The 21438-nt window shown below is 44.7% G+C and overlaps 3 protein-coding genes across 6 annotated transcripts; all 3 read left to right on the top strand.

Annotated features, from left to right (window-relative positions):
- Positions 1-739: 739 nt before the first annotated feature.
- On the top strand, positions 740-2124 carry LOC122128850. Its single transcript, XM_042703735.1, has 2 exons — positions 740-1223; positions 1819-2124. The coding sequence occupies exons 1-2, from the start codon at positions 782-784 to the stop codon at positions 2028-2030; spliced, it is 654 nt and encodes a 217-aa protein (XP_042559669.1). The 5' UTR covers positions 740-781; the 3' UTR covers positions 2031-2124.
- Positions 2125-3065: 941 nt separating this feature from the next.
- LOC116219548 (NACHT, LRR and PYD domains-containing protein 1 homolog) lies at positions 3066-9074 on the top strand. The gene is made up of 5 exons (XM_031562976.2): positions 3066-5525; positions 5875-5952; positions 6149-6301; positions 7961-8071; positions 8814-9074. The coding sequence occupies exons 1-5, from the start codon at positions 3736-3738 to the stop codon at positions 8947-8949; spliced, it is 2268 nt and encodes a 755-aa protein (XP_031418836.2). The 5' UTR covers positions 3066-3735; the 3' UTR covers positions 8950-9074.
- A 6129-nt stretch (positions 9075-15203) lies between these two features.
- Positions 15204-20289, top strand: LOC116219469. Of its 4 annotated transcripts, none has more exons than XM_042703772.1 (6): positions 15204-15415; positions 15694-15783; positions 15934-16071; positions 16327-16464; positions 16804-16926; positions 18288-20289. In XM_042703772.1, coding segments are annotated over exons 2-6 (675 nt in total). In that variant the 5' UTR covers positions 15204-15415; positions 15694-15781; the 3' UTR covers positions 18562-20289. The 4 variants fall into 4 exon arrangements, with proteins under 4 accessions (XP_042559706.1, XP_042559705.1, XP_042559704.1 ...); XM_042703771.1 differs by having other exon boundaries at positions 15204-15446; XM_042703770.1 differs by having other exon boundaries at positions 15204-15783.
- Positions 20290-21438: the final 1149 nt, after the last annotated feature.

Here is a 21438-nt window from a genome sequence, read left to right as displayed (position 1 = left end):
CAAGATGCCTTTAAACGAGATGCCTTTAAACAAGATGCCTTTAAACGAGATGCCTTTAAACGAGATGCCTTTAAACAAGATGCCTTTAAACAAGATGCCTTTAAACGAGATGCCTTTAAACGAGATGCCTTTTAACGAGATGTCTTTAAACGAGATGCCCTTTCGCAAAAAAACGCACGCGTTACTCCGAAGCAGTGCAGGATTGCAAATCCTCAGAAAGTCAGACATGACAATTAAAAACACATTTCCCTGCCTGGTTCGGCACTTGCACTTGCATTCTTCGATCGGGATCGGTCTCTGACGTCTATCAGGGCCAGGAAGTATAGCCTAGATCACCTCTAAATTATACTTCAGCAACAGTATGCAGTATATCTTTACATTTCGTTGCCTCTGTACCTATACTCTGTGCAATGACAATAAATTGAATCTATAAAATCTAAAAATTGTGATTCCTCTTAAGCAAACCACGAATGACCATGAATAAAATATGTAATTAAACATGCTTTTAAAATAAATATGATTAGAATGAATAAAATATGTACTGTATATATGTAATTAAATATGATTAGAATGAATAATATATGTATATATGTAAATAAATATGATTAGAATGCCGCCCATCTCGCAATGTGCTTGAGGATTCTGGGGTGGACAGTTGAAGGTGTCCATATCGGAGCAAGCCTGGTTTTTGTGTCAGTACTGAGTAGAATAGAAAATTCAGCAAAATGGATGTCACTTTTAATGTCGATAAAACAATATTTTTTCCTCTTTCCCCTCCCTAATGTTTCAAGTAAAAAGTTTGGCCTTTGCGTTGTATGGGTACTACAAGGCGGTGAAGGCCAACCAGAAGCGCTGTGGTCGGCTGGTAGAGAGAGTCAAGGTCATAGAGGGGTTTGTGGATGCCGTGATGGATACGAATCTGGACAACCCCCTTGTAAGAAGTGCCCTGACGAAACTCAAGGAGATCCTGACTACTGCAGTGGAGCTAGTGGAGGAACATGGCAAACAAGACTGGTTGCTGCAGGCGATGAAAGCCAACGGCGTGAAGAGTCAGTTTGATGACCTGAACGACCGGCTGAGTGAAGTGTCGGGCCAGCTGTCTCTCTCCCTGCAGCTGGAGCAGCTGAAGCAGCTGGAGAAGCAACGTGAAGCGTTTGAAGCCAAGCGGAGGGAGGAAGAGGACCAGCGTGACGCAGCAGACGACCGGCTGGAGTGGCAAAGAGGTGAGATGAGTCCTCTCAACCCAACCCCCAAACCCCACTCAAGACATGCCCCATAATGCACTCTGTCTGTGGAGACATGCCCCATAATGCAGTCTGTCTGTGGAGATATGCCCCATGATGCAGTCTGTCTGTGGAGACATGCCCCATAATGCAGTCTGTCTGTGGAGACGTGCTGTACTGTAGTGGACTGTAGTGGACTTTAGTGGACATGTAGTGTACTGTAGGGTACTGTAATGGACTGTAGTGTACTGTAGTGGACTGTAGTGGACTGTTTTTATGTAGCATGCATGTGGTCACATTTGTAGAGCTGTGTCACACGATGTACATATGTACATATAGGCTGTGTGCTCTGAAACACAGAAGCATAAACTGTGTACATATAGGCTGTGTGCTCTGAAACACAGAGACATAAACTGTGTACATATAGGCTATGTGCTCTTAAACACAGAGACATAAACTGTGTACATATAGGCTGTGTGCTCTGAAACACAGAGGCATGAACTGTGTACATATAGGCTGTGTGCTCTGAAACACGGAGCTGAAGTGTAAGGTGTCTAATCCAGTTAAATGTGTTCATTGCTCATCTAACCTACAGTACTAGAGGGGATGAATATCATCCAAAGAGGCGTGAACGACCTACAAAGTGGCCAGAACAACCTACAAAGTGGCCAGATCAACCTACAATGTGGCCAGATCGACCTAAAAAGTGGCCAGATCGAACTACAAAATAGCGTGGACTACCTTACAAACATCATTCAGGGTAAGTGTCTAACCTACAGTGTTGCCTGCACTAGAGATGTTAAATGAAACCGTGCACAATATCCAGAGAGATGTGAACGACCTACAAAGTGGCGTTTCTGACATTAAAAACTTAATATAATCAAAACAGGGTAAGTGTATTATCGGAGAACTAGGCCTAACCATGCTTCAGTGTTAACTGCATATTTTATATCCATGATACAAAGTAGTTAAAAGTTGATAAAATGTTGCAGGATTGTAATTAATGTGTCTAGTATGCCAATATTACACTTCCTGTTTATGTTTTGATTGATGTAATGACACTTGTATTTCATACAGGAAACAGTGACAGAGTGGATAGAAGTTCATCTGAACCAAATGGTCAACTAAGAGACATGGATGTCCTTCGAAGTGAGAAATCATGTAAGTTTGCAAATGTGATATGCTTGACACGTTCAGTGTGAACAGAGTTCAAGGTCCGATGACTTGTAGTTGGCATGACACACACACACACACACACACACACACACACACACACACCATATAGACACACAGATGCAGTGCAACCCATGTGCATATTGCAGACTTAGTTAAGTGTGCAATATGTCCTAAATACTGTAGACCAACCAACCAACCATAATTGTGTCACACTGAAGGAACAATGACAAGATACCTTTCACTAGTGTACTGTACCTGCATACTCTTTACATCTTTCACTAGTATATCTGTGTACTCTTAACATCTTTCACTAGTATACCTGCGTACTCTTTCACTACTATACCTGCATACTCTTTACATCTTTCACTAGTATATCTGTGTACTCTTAACATCTTTCACTAGTATACCTGCGTACTCTTTACATCTTTCACTAGTATACCTGCGTACTCTTTCACTACTATACCTGCATACTCTTTACATCTTTCACTAGTATACCTGCATACTCTTTACATCTTTCACTAGTATATCTGTGTACTCTTAACATCTTTCACTAGTATACCTGCGTACTCTTTCACTACTATACCTGCATACTCTTTACATCTTTCACTAGTATATCTGTGTACTCTTAACATCTTTCACTAGTATACCTGCGTACTCTTTACATCTTTCACTAGTATACCTGCATACTCTTTCACTAGTATATCTGTGTACTCTTAACATCTTTCACTAGTATACCTGCGTACTCTTTCACTACTATACCTGCATACTCTTTACATCTTTCACTAGTATATCTGTGTACTCTTAACATCTTTCACTAGTATACCTGCGTACTCTTTCACTACTATACCTGCATACTCTTTACATCTTTCACTAGTATATCTGTGTACTCTTAACATCTTTCACTAGTATACCTGCGTACTCTTTACATCTTTCACTAGTATACCTGCATACTCTTTCACTAGTATACCTGCGTACTCTTTACATCTTTCACTAATATACCTGCATACTCTTTACATCTTTCACTAGTATACCTGCATACTCTTTCACTAGTATACCTGTGTACTCTTTACATCTTTCACTACTATACCTGCGTACTCTTTCACTAGTATACCTGCGTACTCTTTACATCTTTCACAAGTATACCTGCATACTCTTTCACTAGTATACCTGCATACTTTTTACATCCTGATACTTTGCTTCTTGCTATCTGTACATGGTTCAGGGCCAGAACACTACAAACTATAAACAAGAAATGGACAAGAGTTCAGTCTGTAGCGTCCCAAAAGCAAGGAGCTATGGCAGATCATAGACAACTGATGAGCTGGCGTGTTTGAATATGTCTGTCTCTTTGTTTGTCATCATAACATTTAACAGGAAGAAACCATTTTTGTGTGCAGATGAAACTTCAATCGACCAGTACAAGGCTCACATAAAGAAAACATTTAAACTAGTGAGGGAGTACAACTCGCGCCCTGGGGCAGATTATGTCGTCATGTCCGAGCGCTACATTGACCTTCTGATAGTTCAGAAGTACCGCAAGCAGAGAGAGACGGAGCAGAAGATCCGTCAAAAAGGGAAAGAACTCTACCAGGTCTTCACCAGGGCCAGCAAGGACTACCTTTGCACCAGCTTGGAACAGCTCTTCAGTCCAGACAACAAGGGGGAGGTGCCAAAAGCTGTCATCCTTCAGGGCCACTCTGGATACGGCAAGTCTTTCACTGCACAGAAGATCATGTACGACTGGGCATCTGACGAAATGTACAAGGACAGCTTTGATTTTGTTTTTCACCTGAAGGTGAGGGAGCTCAACAGTTTACAAGATGAGCTTTGCCTGGTAGATCTCCTGCAGTGTGATGGAATTGATAAACCCACAGTCTTAAAGGTTTTGCAGGACATACCAGAGAGGGTGCTCTTCCTAGTGGATGGTTTTGATGAGCTCAGATTGCCAGAGGAGGACTTGCTTCCATTCAGCCATCGAGACCAAGGGAACGTTAACAAGGTTCTGGCAGCACTCTTGAGCGGTAGGATGCTTTGCAAGTCCTCCTTGCTGGTCACCACCAGGTCCACTGCTTCAAAGGCTCTCAGCCATATGCTGAAAGGCCCCCAACGCTTCACAGAGATCTTAGGGTTCTCTGACAGAGGGGTGGAGAACTACTTCCAGGCCTTCTTCGAGCAAGACAAAAATGTTGGGATTGAAGCGCTGAAACATGTGAAGGACAATGAAACTCTCCTCACGGCCTGTTTCATTCCCGTTACCTGTTGGATTGTCTGCAACATCTTCAAAGACGTGTTCAAAGAAGGCAGAGACATGATCACTGATTTGGTCACCAGCACCTCCATATTTGCACACTTTGTGTTTACACAGATGAAGCATCATGGTTCGGATCTAGACGAGAGCGAATGGATCAACCTTTTGAAAAACTTGGGCGAGCTTGCAGCGGACGGAATCACAAAACAAAAAGTGCTGTTTGATGAATATGATGTGAAGCAGAAGGTGTCGAATCACAAACTCGTCCCTTTCCTATGCAAGTTCTTCCTGAGGAAGCTCAACGTCGAGACGAAGTACAGCTTCATGCATCTCAGCTTCCAGGAGTTCTTTGCTGCTCTCTTCTACCTCCGAAGTGATACGGACATTTCTCGGCAGAAAGTTGGGGAGATGCTACTCAAGGGAAAGCAGGGGCTTAATGTCACCGACCAGAAGCTCCACATGAGCCACCTGCTGCCTGTCATCCAGTTCCTCTTTGGCCTTTCAAACAAGGAAGTCACGTCATCCCACCAGCTGTCTGCCTTTCCAGAAATCTCTCCCAAAATGTGCTCCCTGCTGGAAAAGTGGATCTGTGACTTGATCAAGGCAGAGGAGGGACTTCCAAGGACTCACAACATTCAGCTGTTCCTTCTCCAGTGCCTGTATGAGGTCCATGAGGAGGGCTTTGTCCAGAAGGTCATGGAGAACTGGAACAGAATCAACCTGGACGGCATCCCCTTGAAGAAGACGGACTGCAGAGTGCTGGCCTACTGCGTACGGCACTGCCAGGCCATGAAGCGCCTGACGCTCACACACTGCAACCTCACCGCCGAGAAGCTGAAGGTGCTCACCGAGGCTCTGGTCAAGTGTAAGGAACTAGGGTGAGTGTGACCATCGTCATGGATACTGTCATAAGAACATTGATGTACAGCAGCTGCAGTTTTCACAGTAGCAGCGTAGAAACAACCATCACAACCTGCTCAACTACTCAACTTAGAGGAGACATTCTTAAATGATACTTCCTGATCCTTAAAGCACCAGCTCTCACACAGTATGCATGCTAGACTTGACAAGTGGACTTTGTACACACAGACAACTTTGGTTTCATTCATATATTTTCTGCTGATATACTTCATTTTGATACCTAGCTAAATGTAAATTAAACCTGAATGAACTTGACTAGACCAGCTGAACAGTCAGAAACAGTACAGTGTTGTTGATGTGTTGAAGGCTGGTGGTGGAAGACCTGAGAGATGGTGAGGACCTGATCATTGCTCTAGGAGAAGACAAGATCGTGACAGACCTGCAGTAAGACCCTTTATACTCCCCTTATGATCCCTTAGTGACAACTGTATGATCACTGTGTGCTTTCAGATGATGGTGTCAGTCGTAGAGTATTTTACTGCGGTACATTGTATTGTCAGACAGGTTGTCCCTTTTCAAGAAGAATTTAAGACCACAGATTCAGAGGGGTCAGTCACAGCATTTAATTTACTTTTCACAGCTTAAAGAACAGCAGCCTTTCTCTGGGGGGTCTAGTGCAGGTCCTTAATGCCCTTGCCAAACAGAGACGGGTGGATACTGTGGATCTCACCTTGAGGATTCCCTATGAGAACTCCACCGTGACAGCCATCACCAAGGAGAATGAGGATATGTGGTAGGAAACAACACACTCGTGTGCAACACACACACACACACACGCACACAGACACACACAGACACACATATGCAGACATACACACTCACACACACACACACACACACACGAACACACACACACACACACATGCTGACGTACTGTGAGCAGTAAACATGTATGTGCACATTCACGCACATACAGTGGGGAAAATAAGTATTTGAGTATCTGCCGATTTCGCAAGTTTGGCCACTTGCAAAGAAATGTGTGATCTATAATTGTAATGGTAGGTCTATTTTAACAGTGAGAGACAGAATATCAACAAAAACATCCAAAAAACTGCATTTTATAACAGTTATGAATAGATTTGCATTTGTCTCGGAAAATAAGTATTTGAACCCCTAGCAAAACATGACTTAGTACTTGGTGGAATAACCCTTGTTGTCAAGCACAGACGTCAGACGTTTCTTGTAGTTGGTCACCAGGTTTACACACATCTCAGGAGGGATTTTGGTCCACTCCTCTTTGAAGATCCTCTCCAAATCCTTAAGGTTGCGTTTTCATTGTCCTGGCTGAGGGAAGGAGGTTCTCGCCCAAGATTCCACGGTACGTGGCCCCATCCATAGTCCCCTCGATGCGGTTGAGTCGTCCTGTACCCTTGGCAGAGAAACCGCCCCAAAGCATAATGTTTCCACCTCCATGCAAGTTGGGGATGGTGTTCTTGGGGTCATATTCAGCATTCTTCCCACTCCAAGCGCGGCGAGTCGAGTTGATGCCAAAGAGCTTGATTTTGGTCAAGAGCTTGATTTTGCCAAAGAGCTTGATCTGACCACATCATGTTCTCCCAATCCTCCTTAGAATCATTCATGTACATGTGCTTTCTTGAGCAGGGGGACCTTGCGAGTGCTACAGTACTTTAAACCATTGCGGCGTAGTGTGTTGCCAATGGTTTTTTTTGGTGACTGTGGTCCCAGCTGCCTTGAGATCATTCACAAGCTCCCCCTGTGTAGTTCTGGGGTTATTCTGCACCTTTCGGATGATCACCGATACCGCACGAGGGGATATCTTGCATGGAGCCCCAGACCGAGAGCGATTGACAGTTTTTTGGTGTTGCTTCCATTTGCGAATAATCGCACCAATAGTTGTCTGCTTTTCACCAAGCTGCCTGCCGATGGTTTTGTAGCCCATTCCAGCCTTGTGCAGGTCTACAATCTTATCTCTGACGTCCTTGGACAACTCTTTGGTCTTGCCCATGGTGGTGAGGTTGAAGGTGTGAAGTATGATTCTTTGGCACATAACTGGTCTGTGGGAGCCAGAATTCTTGCTGTTTGGTAGGGGTTCAAATACGTGTTTTCCGCGACAAATGCAAATCAATTCATAACTGTTATAAAATGCAGTTTTCTGGATGTTATTGTTTATATTCTGTCTCTCACTGTTAAAATAGACCTACCATTACAATTATAGGTCACACATTTCTTTGCAAGTGGCCATATTTGCGAAATCGGCAGGGGGTCAAATATTTATTAAATGCAGGAAGAATGCAGTATGGGTATTATTAGTAGTTCAGTAGTAAGTCACGCAGACTGTGTGTTTTGCTCTTTAGTTTCTGAGTAAGTAAACAAATATACTGTGTTTGTGTGTGTGTGTGTGTGTGTGTGTGTGTGTGTGTGTGTTTTACAGTGACCGCCAGACTGACACACCACAGGAGGGGAAAACTGGTGGACTGGACTTCAACCTGGAGAGAAAGATTATCAGCATAAAGCCTCTCAGCTGTGAACACACTCTTACACTGTAAGACCTGGAGATCTGTGTTTGTGAGTGAGTGTGTGTGTGTGTGTCTTACACTGTAAGACATGAAGATCTGTGTTTGTGATTGAGTGTGTGTGTGTGTCTTACACTGTAAGACATGGAGATCTGTGTTTGTCTTTGTCATTTACATGTTGTTACAGACCAGTTAGCTACTCTCCCCGCTCCTTAAACATAAGGTCTACTCACATGATGAAAGTAGAAAAAGTAGCACAGTAGCTAAGATTTGGTGCTTCCTCTTAGTAGGTGATTAGCAGGTTATTAACAGGTGCTTACTAGGTGATTAGCGAGTGGTTAGCAGGTGGTGATCAGGTGGTGAGCTGGTGGTTAGCTGGTGGTTAGCTGGTGGTTAGCAGGTGATTAGCGAGTGGTTAGCGGGTGATTAGCGAGTGGCTAGCGGGTTATTAGCAGGTGGTTAGCAGGTGGTTAGCTGGTGGTTAGTAGGTGGTTAGCAGGTGGTTAGCTGGTGGTTAGCAGGTGATTAGCGAGTGGTTAGCAGGTGGTTAGCATGTGATTAGCAGGTGATTAGCTGGTGGTTAGCAGGTGGTTGAGGCGGTTAGCATGCTTAATAAAAGAAAATAAACACAAACCCACTTGCCATGAAGCCAATCCATCACACCTTCCTCTAGGTTGATCAGGCCTGAAGAAAACCCGTCTGTGTTTATAAAATGTTTGTGTGTGTTTGTGTGTGTGTGTGTGTGTGTGTGTGTGTGTGTGTGTGTTTCAGAGGGCTCGGGGCACAGATTGGCCAACTGGAGCCACGCATGTTACAGATCTCCATCAGTCAGGCAGCTTCATCTGAGCGCTTCAGCAACACCTGGACTGATCTGCTAGAGACCGTACACACTCTGGGAGAGAGGTAAGTGCCTATTCTACACACCTGCTACAGACCGTACACACTCTGGGAGAGAGGTAGGTGCCTATTCTACACACCTGCTACAGACCGTACACACTCTGGGAGAGAGGTAGGTGCCTATTCTACACACCTGCTACAGACTGTACATGTAAAGGACTCTAACAAGTCTGTTACAATAATTATAACTAAAATGTCTGTATGGCTGGATGAATATGCAGACGAGGCGTGGACTTGATTTATTTATTCTGTAATACAGAAATGATAGGGCGATCACACAAGAGGCCTGGGTAAAACAATGCTGGCATCCCCTTTCTCAGACTTCCAAGCAAGGGCAAATAACAAATAAAATGTACATAGGCTACTATAGGCTACCCACTGTTCAGTACATTACAGCCTACTGAAACCCACAGTCTACAACATTAGTAGCAAGGCACTTAGATCGCATGGTGTATTGCAATAAATGGAAGGCGTAAAAATGAAAACATAGACTTATGAATAAAGTACATGACAGATAAGTATTCATAACACACTCAGTCAAACATACCTGTAACACAGAAATGATAGGGCGATCACACACGAGGCCAGGGTAAAACAATGCTGGCATCCTAAGACAATGTAATAAACCAGTTAGCACCTACTTGGCTAGACAAACATTCGACAACTTACACATATTCTATGATGCTAATTTGCATATTTAATAAGATAATTGGTGCGACACACCCCTGCTGTATATGTAAATATTTTTTGGGTTCCACTACTGGGTTCAGTATTGTTCCTGATGGGGCGATAATTGGTGCGACACACCCCAAGACTTTCCCTTGCTTGGAAGTCTGTGAAAGGGGTAAGCTGTTTTTTTTGTATCCTCCGTGAATGGAATGTATTTGTGTATTTTGCAGTTTTCCATGAAATTTTTTTTGTGATGCAAGATTGTCTTCTATCACTTCCGCACCCATTATGGCCCCATCAGGAACAATACTGAACCCAGTACTGGAACCCAAACAATATTTAAATATACAGCAGGGTTTGGGGAAGTTCATTTAAGGCAGTGAGCTTTATTTTTTACAATGTTAGTACATACACACTCTGGGAGAGAGGTAGGAACCTATTCTGCATGATATGATATTATATGTGTGTGTGTATGTGTGTGTGTGTGTGTGTGTGTGTGTGTGTGTGCATGCATGGGTGTGTGTGTGTGTGCACGCATGGGTGTGTGTGTGTGTGTGTGTGTGTGTGTGTGTGCACGCATGGGTGTGTGTGTGTGTGCGTGTGTGTTTTCATAGCCCTCTAAGCTTTGCTGCTCTGCAGTCCTCTCTCATCCGTGTTCCTGACGTAAAGATGGTGGAGTTGGTCTTCAGCTCCCTGACTGTGGACGTGGCCGCCAAGTTCCTCTCGTTCTTCCAGGCCTGCCCCACTCTACTGAGCGGAGGGTGAGTGTGTGTGTGTGTGTGTGTGTGTGTGTGTGTGTGAGTGTGTGTGTGTTAGAGTGTGGATCGGGCTGCATTTTTCTGTCCGAGCCCGGCCCGCGTCCGACAGAGTAGTGCCCGAGCCCGGCGCGAGCCCGACAGCCGTTCAAATATTTTGTCCGAACCCGACCCAAGCCCGACGGAGTCAATAGCCGTGTCTCATACCGCCTACTTTACGAAGTACACTGGAATACAGTGCGTAGTGCACACTAAGCACTTACATCTGTAGTGCGTTCTGTCGCTGATAGGTGTTGTCTCAGATAGAACACTGACGGACACAAATGTGCGAGCCTTTTACCCATAAATATATGCGCCAGCTTCCTCCGGCCAACTGGAAATTTTAAACAAAGATGGCGGACCAAACTCCGCTGACGGCCGTGTTTTGTATGTAAATGTACATATTTTGGCGTTTTCTCGCTTAGATTTTTCAAAAGTTACAGAGAAATAGACACTGCACTATCAGATAACACAGTTATTGTAACCAGCAATAATGGCTGAAGTGATTTGCAAGGCGTCAGTCAGCCAACTTTCCAAACTGAAAAGCTGCCAAAAGGGCTCCTCTTCTTCCGCTATGTAGCCAACATGGCGCCCATTTAGGGCAAGAAGTGTCCATCGTTTCACACTGCATTTTTGACCGTTTTCAGTGCGCAATCCGGGTACTTTCAGTGCCCTAAATTCTGATGGTTCTGTCAGTGTGTGCCCTAAGCACTGAAAGTCAGTGTTTGAAGTGTGCAAGTAGGCGGTATGAGACATGGCCAAAGTCTTAACTGTTCATACATTTACGTACGTTTTTTATGAATAGCCTGCCTTTATTAAACTCGGGCATCAACAGATAAATGCACTCGCTCACACAAAGAAGCGCTGTTAAACGCACAAACGCGCACAAGAGGGCCAATAAGCATATTGAAATAAAATTATTCACAATGCAAGAACGGAATGAAATAGCCTACACATTACACACGCCAGGCATCTGCTAGGCCTAAGTAAAACTCACGGTAAATGCTACACCAGAAGAAGCACAACAAACAAGTCTTTGAAGTTCTTTTTTTTTCTTGAAAACCTTAAGTGCACGGCAACGTTTGTTATAAAACTATCTACCATCGAGGTTTAATCCATGTTGTTGTGGAGAAAGCGGATGGCATCAATAATATTTCATTAAAACTTCACACTTCTTGCATTGGACATATCCAACATTGCATCGACTACTAAGCAGAAATATCTCCATACAGTAGATTTCCCTTCGTTTAGTATCGTTTTTAACTTCCTCAATGATGCCAGTTTGCCCTCTGTAATCGCGTTGTCACAGCTAGGACATAAACAAATTCCCGAAGGCTGTTATCCTAAATGTGATTTATTTTATTCTCAAAAACGAACTTTTGCATCATGTGAAGCAGACACGTTGACTTCACTACTACTTCACTACTTAAGATATTTTAAGTATGGAATGTTCAATGCCTTATCGCGCTGATGTGTCTGAGCCCGAGTTTAATTTCTAAATATTTGGCGGAACCCGGCCCGGCCGTGGGGTCGGGTATCCAACCTCTAGTGTGTGTGTGTGTGTTTGTGCGTGTGTTTGTGTGGACAATGTGTGGTCATACCTGAGTGTGTCTGCCCCACTGTACAGAGCGGAGGACGAATGTGTGTGTGTGTGTGGGACATAGACAGTGTCAGTTTTGTCATCTTGAATAACCATACCCATCTTGGTTTGACAGAGTTGTGAGTTGACTCTGGATGTGTCCCTTCCCTACAGGTGTAATAACCTTACCAACAGATAAATGCACTCGCTCACACAAAGAAGCGCTGTTAAACGCACAAACGCGCACAAGAGGGCCAATAAGCATATTGAAATAAAATTATTCACAATGCAAGAACGGAATGAAATAGCCTACACATTACACACGCCAGGCATCTGCTAGGCCTAAGTAAAACTCACGGTAAATGCTACACCAGAAGAAGCACAACAAACAAGTCTTTGAAGTTCTTTTTTTTTCTTGAAAACCTTAAGTGCACGGCAACGTTTGTTATAAAACTATCTACCATCGAGGTTTAATCCATGTTGTTGTGGAGAAAGCGGATGGCTTATTGGTTTGACAGTGTTGTGAGTTGACTCTGGATGTGTCCCTTCCTTACAGGTGTAAGCAGTCGGAGGATGCTGGAGGACAGGGGGAGAGTCTGTGTTCAGATCTGATCTGTCAGAGGATGAACAGCGACCTCAGCGAGCCCAGTGAGCTCAATCATTATCAGTGAGCTCCTCTTGTGTCTCCTGTCAATGTTACTACACACTTATGCACAGGCCTGTATTCACAGAAGCTATAAATATAATATAGTAATATACATACACACAGTTTATATGATATGCATATATATATATATATATATATATATATATATATATATATATCGTCTCTCATGTTTACCAGTAGTAACTGGTAGTTTAGAACTACCTCAAGTGCGCGACCTAGTGGGCTTTAAGAGGTTAAAATGTCCTAAGAACTCATTGACACTGGCATTTATTTGTTAAAACATCAAAACATCAAACCACCGCCGGCCAGTAAAAGAGACTCTTCGTTTTATTGGGACTTTGCTTTTAACTTACGTTTTACGGTAATACGCACTGTTTTACGGACATATGAATACTGTCACAACCTGCTCCTACCCCTCACAACCTGCTTCTGCCCCACACAACCTGCTCCTGCCCCTAACAAACTGCTTCTGCCCCTAACAACCTGCTTCTACCCAACATAACCTGCTTCTGCCACTCACAACCTGCTTCTGCCCCACACAACCTGCTTTTTTGCCCTTTTGCCTCCGCTGCCCTCCCTCTTATGGGGAGCCTGACCCCTCAGGAGACACAGGTGGTGCTGATCATTGGCCATGTGCCGCTGTTTGTAAATACACTAATTGTTACACTTTCATAGTATTAACATGTACCCCCTTTAATTGTTAGTAAATGAATTATTATAATGAACCTTATCTTATTTTTATTTATAATTTCTTATTTTTCTGTTGTTTTATTTGCTCATTTGAAAAGCACATTGAATTACCAATGTGTATGAATTGTGCTATATATATATATATATATATATATATATATATATAAAAACTTGCCTTCTTTTGCGGCTCTATATTTCCACCCTGGTTCTCTCTGCCCTAGGTTAACTGTGAAACACCCTGCTGGAGAACTATTCTCAGAAATCACACTTGCCATGGCAACCCCCTTAGAGGAATCTGATTGGCCCTGTGTGTTCCAGAACCTCAGCACACTCAGTGAAGTACCAGAAGGGTAGGTTTCTATTCTGCCAACACAGTTGCTCAATTCTGTCAAACACACGTTTGGTGATTGGTTTGTGTTGATACATTTGTTTATTATTAGGAAAAGCCTTAATGTGTTTGTTACTTTAAAAAGTCTGAATACATGGAACTTGGTAATTACAAATGCTTTCAATGTGTGTTTGTTTGGGGGTTTGTTGTAAATATTTGTCTTTTGTTTGTGTGTGTGTGTGTGTGTGTGTGTTTGTGTGTATGTATGTGTGTGTAGTGTGGATCTGACGTTCCTGCATGCTGTGAAGGGTCTTCAGAGGCTGATGCTGCAGGTGACCTGCCTGACTGAGCATTGGGCTGCTGACCTCTCCCTCATCCAGACCCCAGCCTGTTCTTTAAAGTACTGCAGGTGAGCTCCTCACTCTCTCACCTCTAGAGTACTGCAGGTGAGCTCATCACTCTCTCTCCTCTAGAGTACTGCAGGTGATCTCCACTCTCACTCTCTCACCTCTAGAGTATTGCAGGTGATCTCCACTCTCACCTCTAGAGTACTGCAGGTGATCTCCACTCTCACTCTCTCACCTCTAGAGTACTGCAGGTGAACTCCTCACTCTCACTCTCTCACCTCTAGAGTACTGCAGGTGAGCTCATCACTCTCTCACCTCTAGAGTACTGCAGGTGAGCTCATCACTCTCTCACCTCTAGAGTACTGCAGGTGAACTCCTCACTCTCACTCTCTCACCTCTAGAGTACTGCAGGTGAGCTCATCACTCTCTCACCTCTAGAGTACTGCAGGTGATCTCCACTCTCACTCTCTCACCTCTAGAGTACTGCAGGTGAACTCCTCACTCTCACTCTCTCACCTCTAGAGTACTGCAGGTGAGCTCATCACTCTCTCACCTCTAGAGTATTGCAGGTGATCTCCACTCTCTCACCTCTAGAGTACTGCAGGTGATCTCCTCTCTCTCTCACCTCTAGAGTACTGCAGGTGAGCTCAGATCTCTCAACCACCCTTGCTACCCACTCAGATCTCTCAACCACCCTTGATACCCTCTCAGATCTCTCAACCACCCTCCCAGATCTCTCAACCACCCTTGATACCCTCTCAGATCTCTCAACCACCCTCCCAGATCTCTCAACCACCCTTGATACCCTCTCAGATCTCTCAACCACCCTCCCAGATCTCTCAACCACCCTTGATACCCTCTCAGATCTCTCAACCACCCTCCCAGATCTCTCAACCACCCTTGCTACCCACTCAGATCTCTCAACCACCCTTGCTATCCTCTCAGATCTCTCAACCACCCTCTCAGATCTCTCAACCACCCTTGCTATCCTCTCAGATCTCTCAACCACCCTTGCTCACTGTCTTATCTCAGGGAAGGCCCCTTCTATAGGCTTGGTACTGTTTCAGGGAAGGCCCAACACATTTTACCAGAGTGTTTGTGCCTGTGTACATCTGTATCTCTGTATCTACTTCTGTGCCTTTGTGTTTATACCTGTGTACTTCTGTACCTGTGTACTAACACCCTCTAATCCCTAACAAAATCTTCTAAATCAATCAGTCAAAATCAAATTCTTCTCCATCTAGCTCTGTCACTGCGCTGTCTGACTCTTCTGGCTGTTTCCACTGCACTTCCTGCCATCTCCTCTCAGCTGCCTGGTGCTTCTTGCAGGTGAAACTGAAGCTGTTTACAGTATTCGCTGCTTTCCCCTCCATCGGCTCCTTGCTCTGATTACGCCTCGCCTGTAAGTCCCTTTGGATTGAGGTATTTGCCAGGTAAACAAATGTGAAGGAAGGCTGTTTCTTATTTTGTCATTGAATATGTGGGTTTCTGACACGGTAAAGATCGTCATGTTGGAAGGTGATCAATAAATGCTGCATCTATGTAGTTTAATTCAGTAGAATTGTAAGACTAAATGTGAGAGATGACTTGACTGTACTCAGGTCGGTGTCGTTATTGATCCTCAAACGGACTTATTTCAGTCAAACCTGATGTGGATACACTCTCTTCTGTACTCTGCAGTCTCAGAATAAATGAACCCCTTACTCACACCGACGGGGACAGCATCTACTCATTTCTCAGTGTGGAAAAGGAGGACAAGGATAACATCATGTGAGTGTCTTTGAGGGGGTGTTTCTTTCAGTTCATTTTCCTTGTAATCCTCACCTTGATATGTTTTAGAATGTAGAGTGACAACACCAAGACCAAGGAATGGCTCATAGCACGTGTGTGGATATGATGTTGCTTCTTTGGTTGTTTCAGGCTGGTGGTGGAATACAACAAGCATCTGACTCCACTTACTGAGGCCCAGATCACAGACATCTCACTCACTGTACCGCGCTCCGAGATCGCCAGCATCGACTGTCACAAGATCCGTGAGCTGAGAGATTTAGACGAGCGGTACGTGCTCCTCAGAATTACACACACACAAATCTGACATCACACCATCCTACCTAAGCATTCCTGGTGCGATACACCTTGAGGACGAGCCCCATACCATACATCGTACATGTGCGTGTGTGTGTGTGTGTCTGTGTGTGTGTGTGTGTGTGCGTGCGTGTGTAGACCTTATACAACACACAGTTATGAGAATACTTACATTCCGACGTTCACCTGTGGCTGATCAGATGGATGTGTGTTTTGGTTACTTTGCAGCACACCTGAGTTTGTGGATCATGTGTCATCTGTCCCTGGCCTCCAGAAGATCCAACTGGTCATCGCCTGCCTGACTGGGAGCTGGGCAGACACCCTCTGCTCTCTCATACAAGCCTGCCCCACACTAGTCAACATCACGTGAGCCAACACATTTTTTATTTTTTAAGTGAGATTGAGAGAGATTGGGATCGGGAAATGACCACAGGCCAGATTTGTAAAGCACCTTGAGAGAGTGTTGATGATACCGCGAGTATATGGTGAAATAAACAGCTCTGTACTTTAGATCTCCAGATAGCAGCAGGGTCCTCCCCAGCCTCTGGGTCCTAGTGCTACATCATAACCTTTTACAGTCATGTTGCTGAGTCTCACTGGTGATCAGTTATGTTGCTGAGTCTCACTGGGGATCAGTCATGTTGCTGAGTCTCACTGGGGATCAGTCATGTTGCTGAGTCTCACTGGGGATCTTTCCCATTCAAGGCTGGATACTGGAGAAGGGGGGGAGGGACTACTGCTGGAGGAAGGGATCCAGTCCCTGCAGGATGGACTACAGACACTGAAGGAGTCTCAGAGTCGTCCACACCTCACTCTAACACTTACAGGGTGAGTACCTCTACTGGTGTCAGCTCACTATAACACTTACAGGGTGAGTACCTCTACTGGTGTCAGCTCACTCTAAAGCCCAATTTATACTTATGTCGCCGACACTTTTGAAATGGTCGCGACAGAAATTACGTCATGGTCGACACTTAACCGTCGCTTGGAAGTGTCGGCTACATGGAGACATTTCTACTGGCGCTGATGTCGTCACAGTGGCGTAACGTAGTTACAACGGGCCCCGGTGCAGGCTATTATGACGGGCCCTTGTCAGTGGCGTAAGATAGATATGATGGCTGCAAGCTAGCTACTAGTCATGAGGCATGAGGCGCGCACACACACCATTGGCGAATATATACTGTATATCAACAATGTGTTGGATTTTAAGGTCGAATTAGTTACTTCGGCTATTGTATTGGGAAAGTAGATCAGAAACATGGATAGTGCTTTGACTCGCGGTAACGTAAACAGACGGTCAAAGTGCTAAAACATTTTTAAAACACTGATGAAAGTATTTGGTACAGCAGCACACACAGCAGCTTTACCCACATCTGAAAAACACATACACAATAAACAGGCGCTCGGTGGCGACCTGACTCCGAAAGTATAACAACCTGTTCAATAATGCCTCAGCAGTTTGAAGGATAGGAGTTGTGCAGGAAACGTTATTGCTATGTCCCTGTTGTAGTGGTCATTAGCTCGCAGGCAATGATGAGCTATGACCAGGCAAAACGTCAGTCTGACTGGGGGACTGCCCAGTGTTCCGAGAGCTTAATATTCCGAAAAATAGTCCGAAATATCTTGACAAAATTAAACCCTCTGTTCCGAAATGCCTTTGTTCCAACCAGTGGTGCCGGATTTATGTTTGTGGTGGGGTGGCAAAAAGTGCGTGTGCAAGGTGAAGAATGCAAGAGGCCCGCTCACTGGCGTGTTTGCTGCAGTCCGTGGGAGGAATTTTCATGTTTTACACATAGTCCTCAGGGATGCTGGAAGTGCAGGCTCCGGCATAATTTAGAAATATTTGTAAGTAACACAAAACACACGCAGCATTTAGTTTTCGCATCGGAGCGGAGACGCTCACCGGGCCTTTATGCATATCACTTTTCTTAGGCAATATTTGTTAACTTAGCGTACTCTGGTTTTGAATATAGGGTACCACTCGTGCGAAGGAAATCACCAGCAGATTGTCGCAGGACATTACGCAGATCTTGTTAAGCACTGACAAAGCATGCATGCGCAATGCACATCATAGGCCTGATTTATTCAATGCAATGCCATTTTGGATAGTGTTGTGTGTGTCCTGCTGGTAACAAGAGGTAGGCTAATCAGCGAATGTTGTATTTGTCTGTTTGTCTGTTTGTCTGTAGGAGGAGATGTGGGAAAGACTCGGATCACTGCGCTGCTCCAGAGGACTGGGAGCGGAGTTGTAACCACAGGGTTCAGCTGCAGAGCCGCGGGCTGGAGGAGTTCACACACACACTCCTGGAGGGGCTCACACACACACCCCTGGAGGAGGGGGGAGCTGAGGAGGGGGACAAGGAGGTGGAGGAGCGCAGAAGCCTGCTGTATCCACAGCAGGGTGGAAAGGACTGTCTGTGTAGGTGTGGAAAGGACTGCCCATTTAGGTGTGTACTGCTGTGAGTGTTTGTATGATCCACCTCCAGCCTGGACTACACTCCCCAGCTCATAAGGCTACACTCACCCAGCTCATAAGACTACACTCCCCAGCTCATAAGGCCACACTCCCCCAGCTCATAAGACTACACTCCCCAGCTCATAAGGCTACACTCCCCCAGCTCATAAGACTACACTCCCCCAGCTCATAAGGCCACACTCCCCCAGCTCATAAGGCTACACTCCCCCAGCTCATAAGGCAGTCGTCATAAGACTACACTCCCCCAGCTCATAAGGCAGTCGTCATAAGACTACACTCCCCCAGCTCATAAGGCTGATGGGAGGGTGGGATGTGGGGCTGGTGAGAAGTCGAGATCTAAATGGGCATTATAAGTCTCTCACCCCACCCCAACACACACACACTCACACACACACACACACACACACACACACACACACACACACACACAAATCGAGATCTAAATGGGCATTATAAGTCCCCCCCCATCCCTACACACACACAAGTTGAGATCTAAATGGGTATTATAAGTCCCTTGTGAACGCTGGAAGTCTGATAGGTGCTGATGAAGGTAATCTCCCCACTGGATTTAGTAAGCTTGATAACTAACAGTCTCTATGGTGCATGTCCTGATGCTGTGCCCTCTGTGTGAGGTGATACACTTCATCATTCTTTCAGTCTCTATGGTGCATGTCCTGATGCTGTGCCCTCTGTGTGAGGTGATACACTTGATCATTCTTTCAGTCTCTATGGTGCATGTCCTGATGCTGTGTTCTCTGTGTGAGGTGATACACTTGATCATTCTTTCAGTCTCCGTTTCATCTGGAAATCGCAGTCTTGTGGTGTTGAGTGGGAATGGACGCTAAAGGTTTAATCGTTCCCCTGGTGACCTCGTACCATAAACGATTATCTTCTGACAGGCTTGCAGTGGGAATCAGAACCACTGAATGAAGGTGTTGGAGAAGGGCACGGGCCTTCATTCACTACACTGGTGTCAGAGGACGCCTTTTAAGCTCCATTAATGTCCCACTGTTTCTCTCAGGATTGTTTAATGTCTATGTGAAGCCCTTTAACGTCAAGTGTTTGTGATCACTTTGAACCCACCGGCTCGTTTTCCCACACAATGCCAACACAGCAGTTATTGACAGATTAAGTGGCTCATGTTTTTTTTTTACTTTTTGTTGACTAAGAATATTGTTTTTGTTGTCCTTTAACTCTGACTATCTATGGTAACTCATGTTGTATGATTAACTGTGACTATCTATGGTAACTCATGTTGTATGATTAACTCTGACTATCTATGGTAACTCATGTTGTATGATTAACTCTGACTATCTATGGTAACTCATGTTGTATGCTTAACTGTGACTATCTATAGTACCTCATGTTGTATGATTAACTCTGACTATCTATGGTAACTCATGTTGTATGCTTAACTGTGACTATCTATGGTAACTCATGCTGTATGAGTTGTATGTGGTTTAGACAAAGGTGTTGGCATTGCCAGCCAGCTCCTGGGAACAAAGATAATGTTTAAATCTGTGCCTTAATGTGGTAAATTGAATATCCCCAATACGTGTATAACATTCCAAAATAGACCTAAACACATGTAGCTGAATTGAACCTTGAAGTGTTTATGTGCAAACGTTGACCTCATGGACACATACATTCATACACGTACATTTTTCACTGCATTTGCTGTTACTAATATCAAATAAATGTCCAATTTCAAAAGATTACGCATGCAATTGTCTTTGTTATCTCCGAAATGTAATGTATGTACGTCCTGAACATACTCAGTGTTGAGCAGAGTTAGAAGAAATATCAGCCGAAGCAGGATCCATACCAATTTAAATTACACATCCCTTCTATTGTGCAAGAAAGGATTATCTGTGAGCAACACACACACACACACACACACACACACACACACACACTCTGTGAGGGACCGGGCGGTCACCTAACGACACACACACACACACACACACACACACACACACACACAGTGAGGGACCGGGCGGTCACACACACACACACACACTGTGAGGGACCGGGCGGACAGTGAATATACACACACACACACACACACACACTGTGAGGGACTGGGGGGTCACACACACACACACACACACACACACAGTGAGGGACCGGGCGGTCACACACACACACACACACACACACACTCTGTGAGGGACTGGGGGGTCACACACACACAGTGAGGGACCGGGTGGTCACACACACACACACACTCTGTGAGGGACTGGGGGGTCACCCCACATAATTTTGGGATGTGGGCCACTGGACTTGGTGGTGAAGATGAGGAACAACAGGAGGAGGAGGTGAAGATGAGGAAGATGAAGAACAGGAGGAGGTGAAGATGAGGAAGATGAGGAAGAACAGGAGGAGGAGGTGAAGATGAGGAAGATGAAGAACAGGAGGAGGTGAAGATGAGGAAGATGAGGAAGAACAGGAGGAGGGGGATTTTGTACAAAAATATATATATTTATTTACACAGGGGACTCTTATAGCAACCCCCAACACAATAAACAATAAACAAATAAACAAACAAATGAAACATACAGGCCGTACTCACCGGAACTCCAGCGCCTGGCTGGCACCCAAGGCACCAGCTGCACACAATGGTAAGAGAGAGAGCGCTTTTATTTCCTGGACACAACATGAAGCATGGAACAGATCTTATAGTTTACTCCCTTAAATCAGTCACTCAAAGCAGCAATAAGGAGTTCTGTTCCAAAACCAGCAAGCTAACTACCTTAAAAGGCATGCAAAAACCTTGCAAACACCACCAACAGCCCAGTTGACACTGATAGAAATTTGCCTAAACATACTCTGGCAGTATAGCTGGCAATGTCATGCATGCGTGT

The sequence above is a fragment of the Clupea harengus genome, chromosome 25, assembly GCF_900700415.2.
Source record: "Clupea harengus chromosome 25, Ch_v2.0.2, whole genome shotgun sequence".
NCBI classification, from domain to species: domain Eukaryota; kingdom Metazoa; phylum Chordata; class Actinopteri; order Clupeiformes; family Clupeidae; genus Clupea; species Clupea harengus.
Note: the sequence above shows the minus strand (reverse complement) of the source record. Positions and strands in the feature narration are given on the sequence as shown.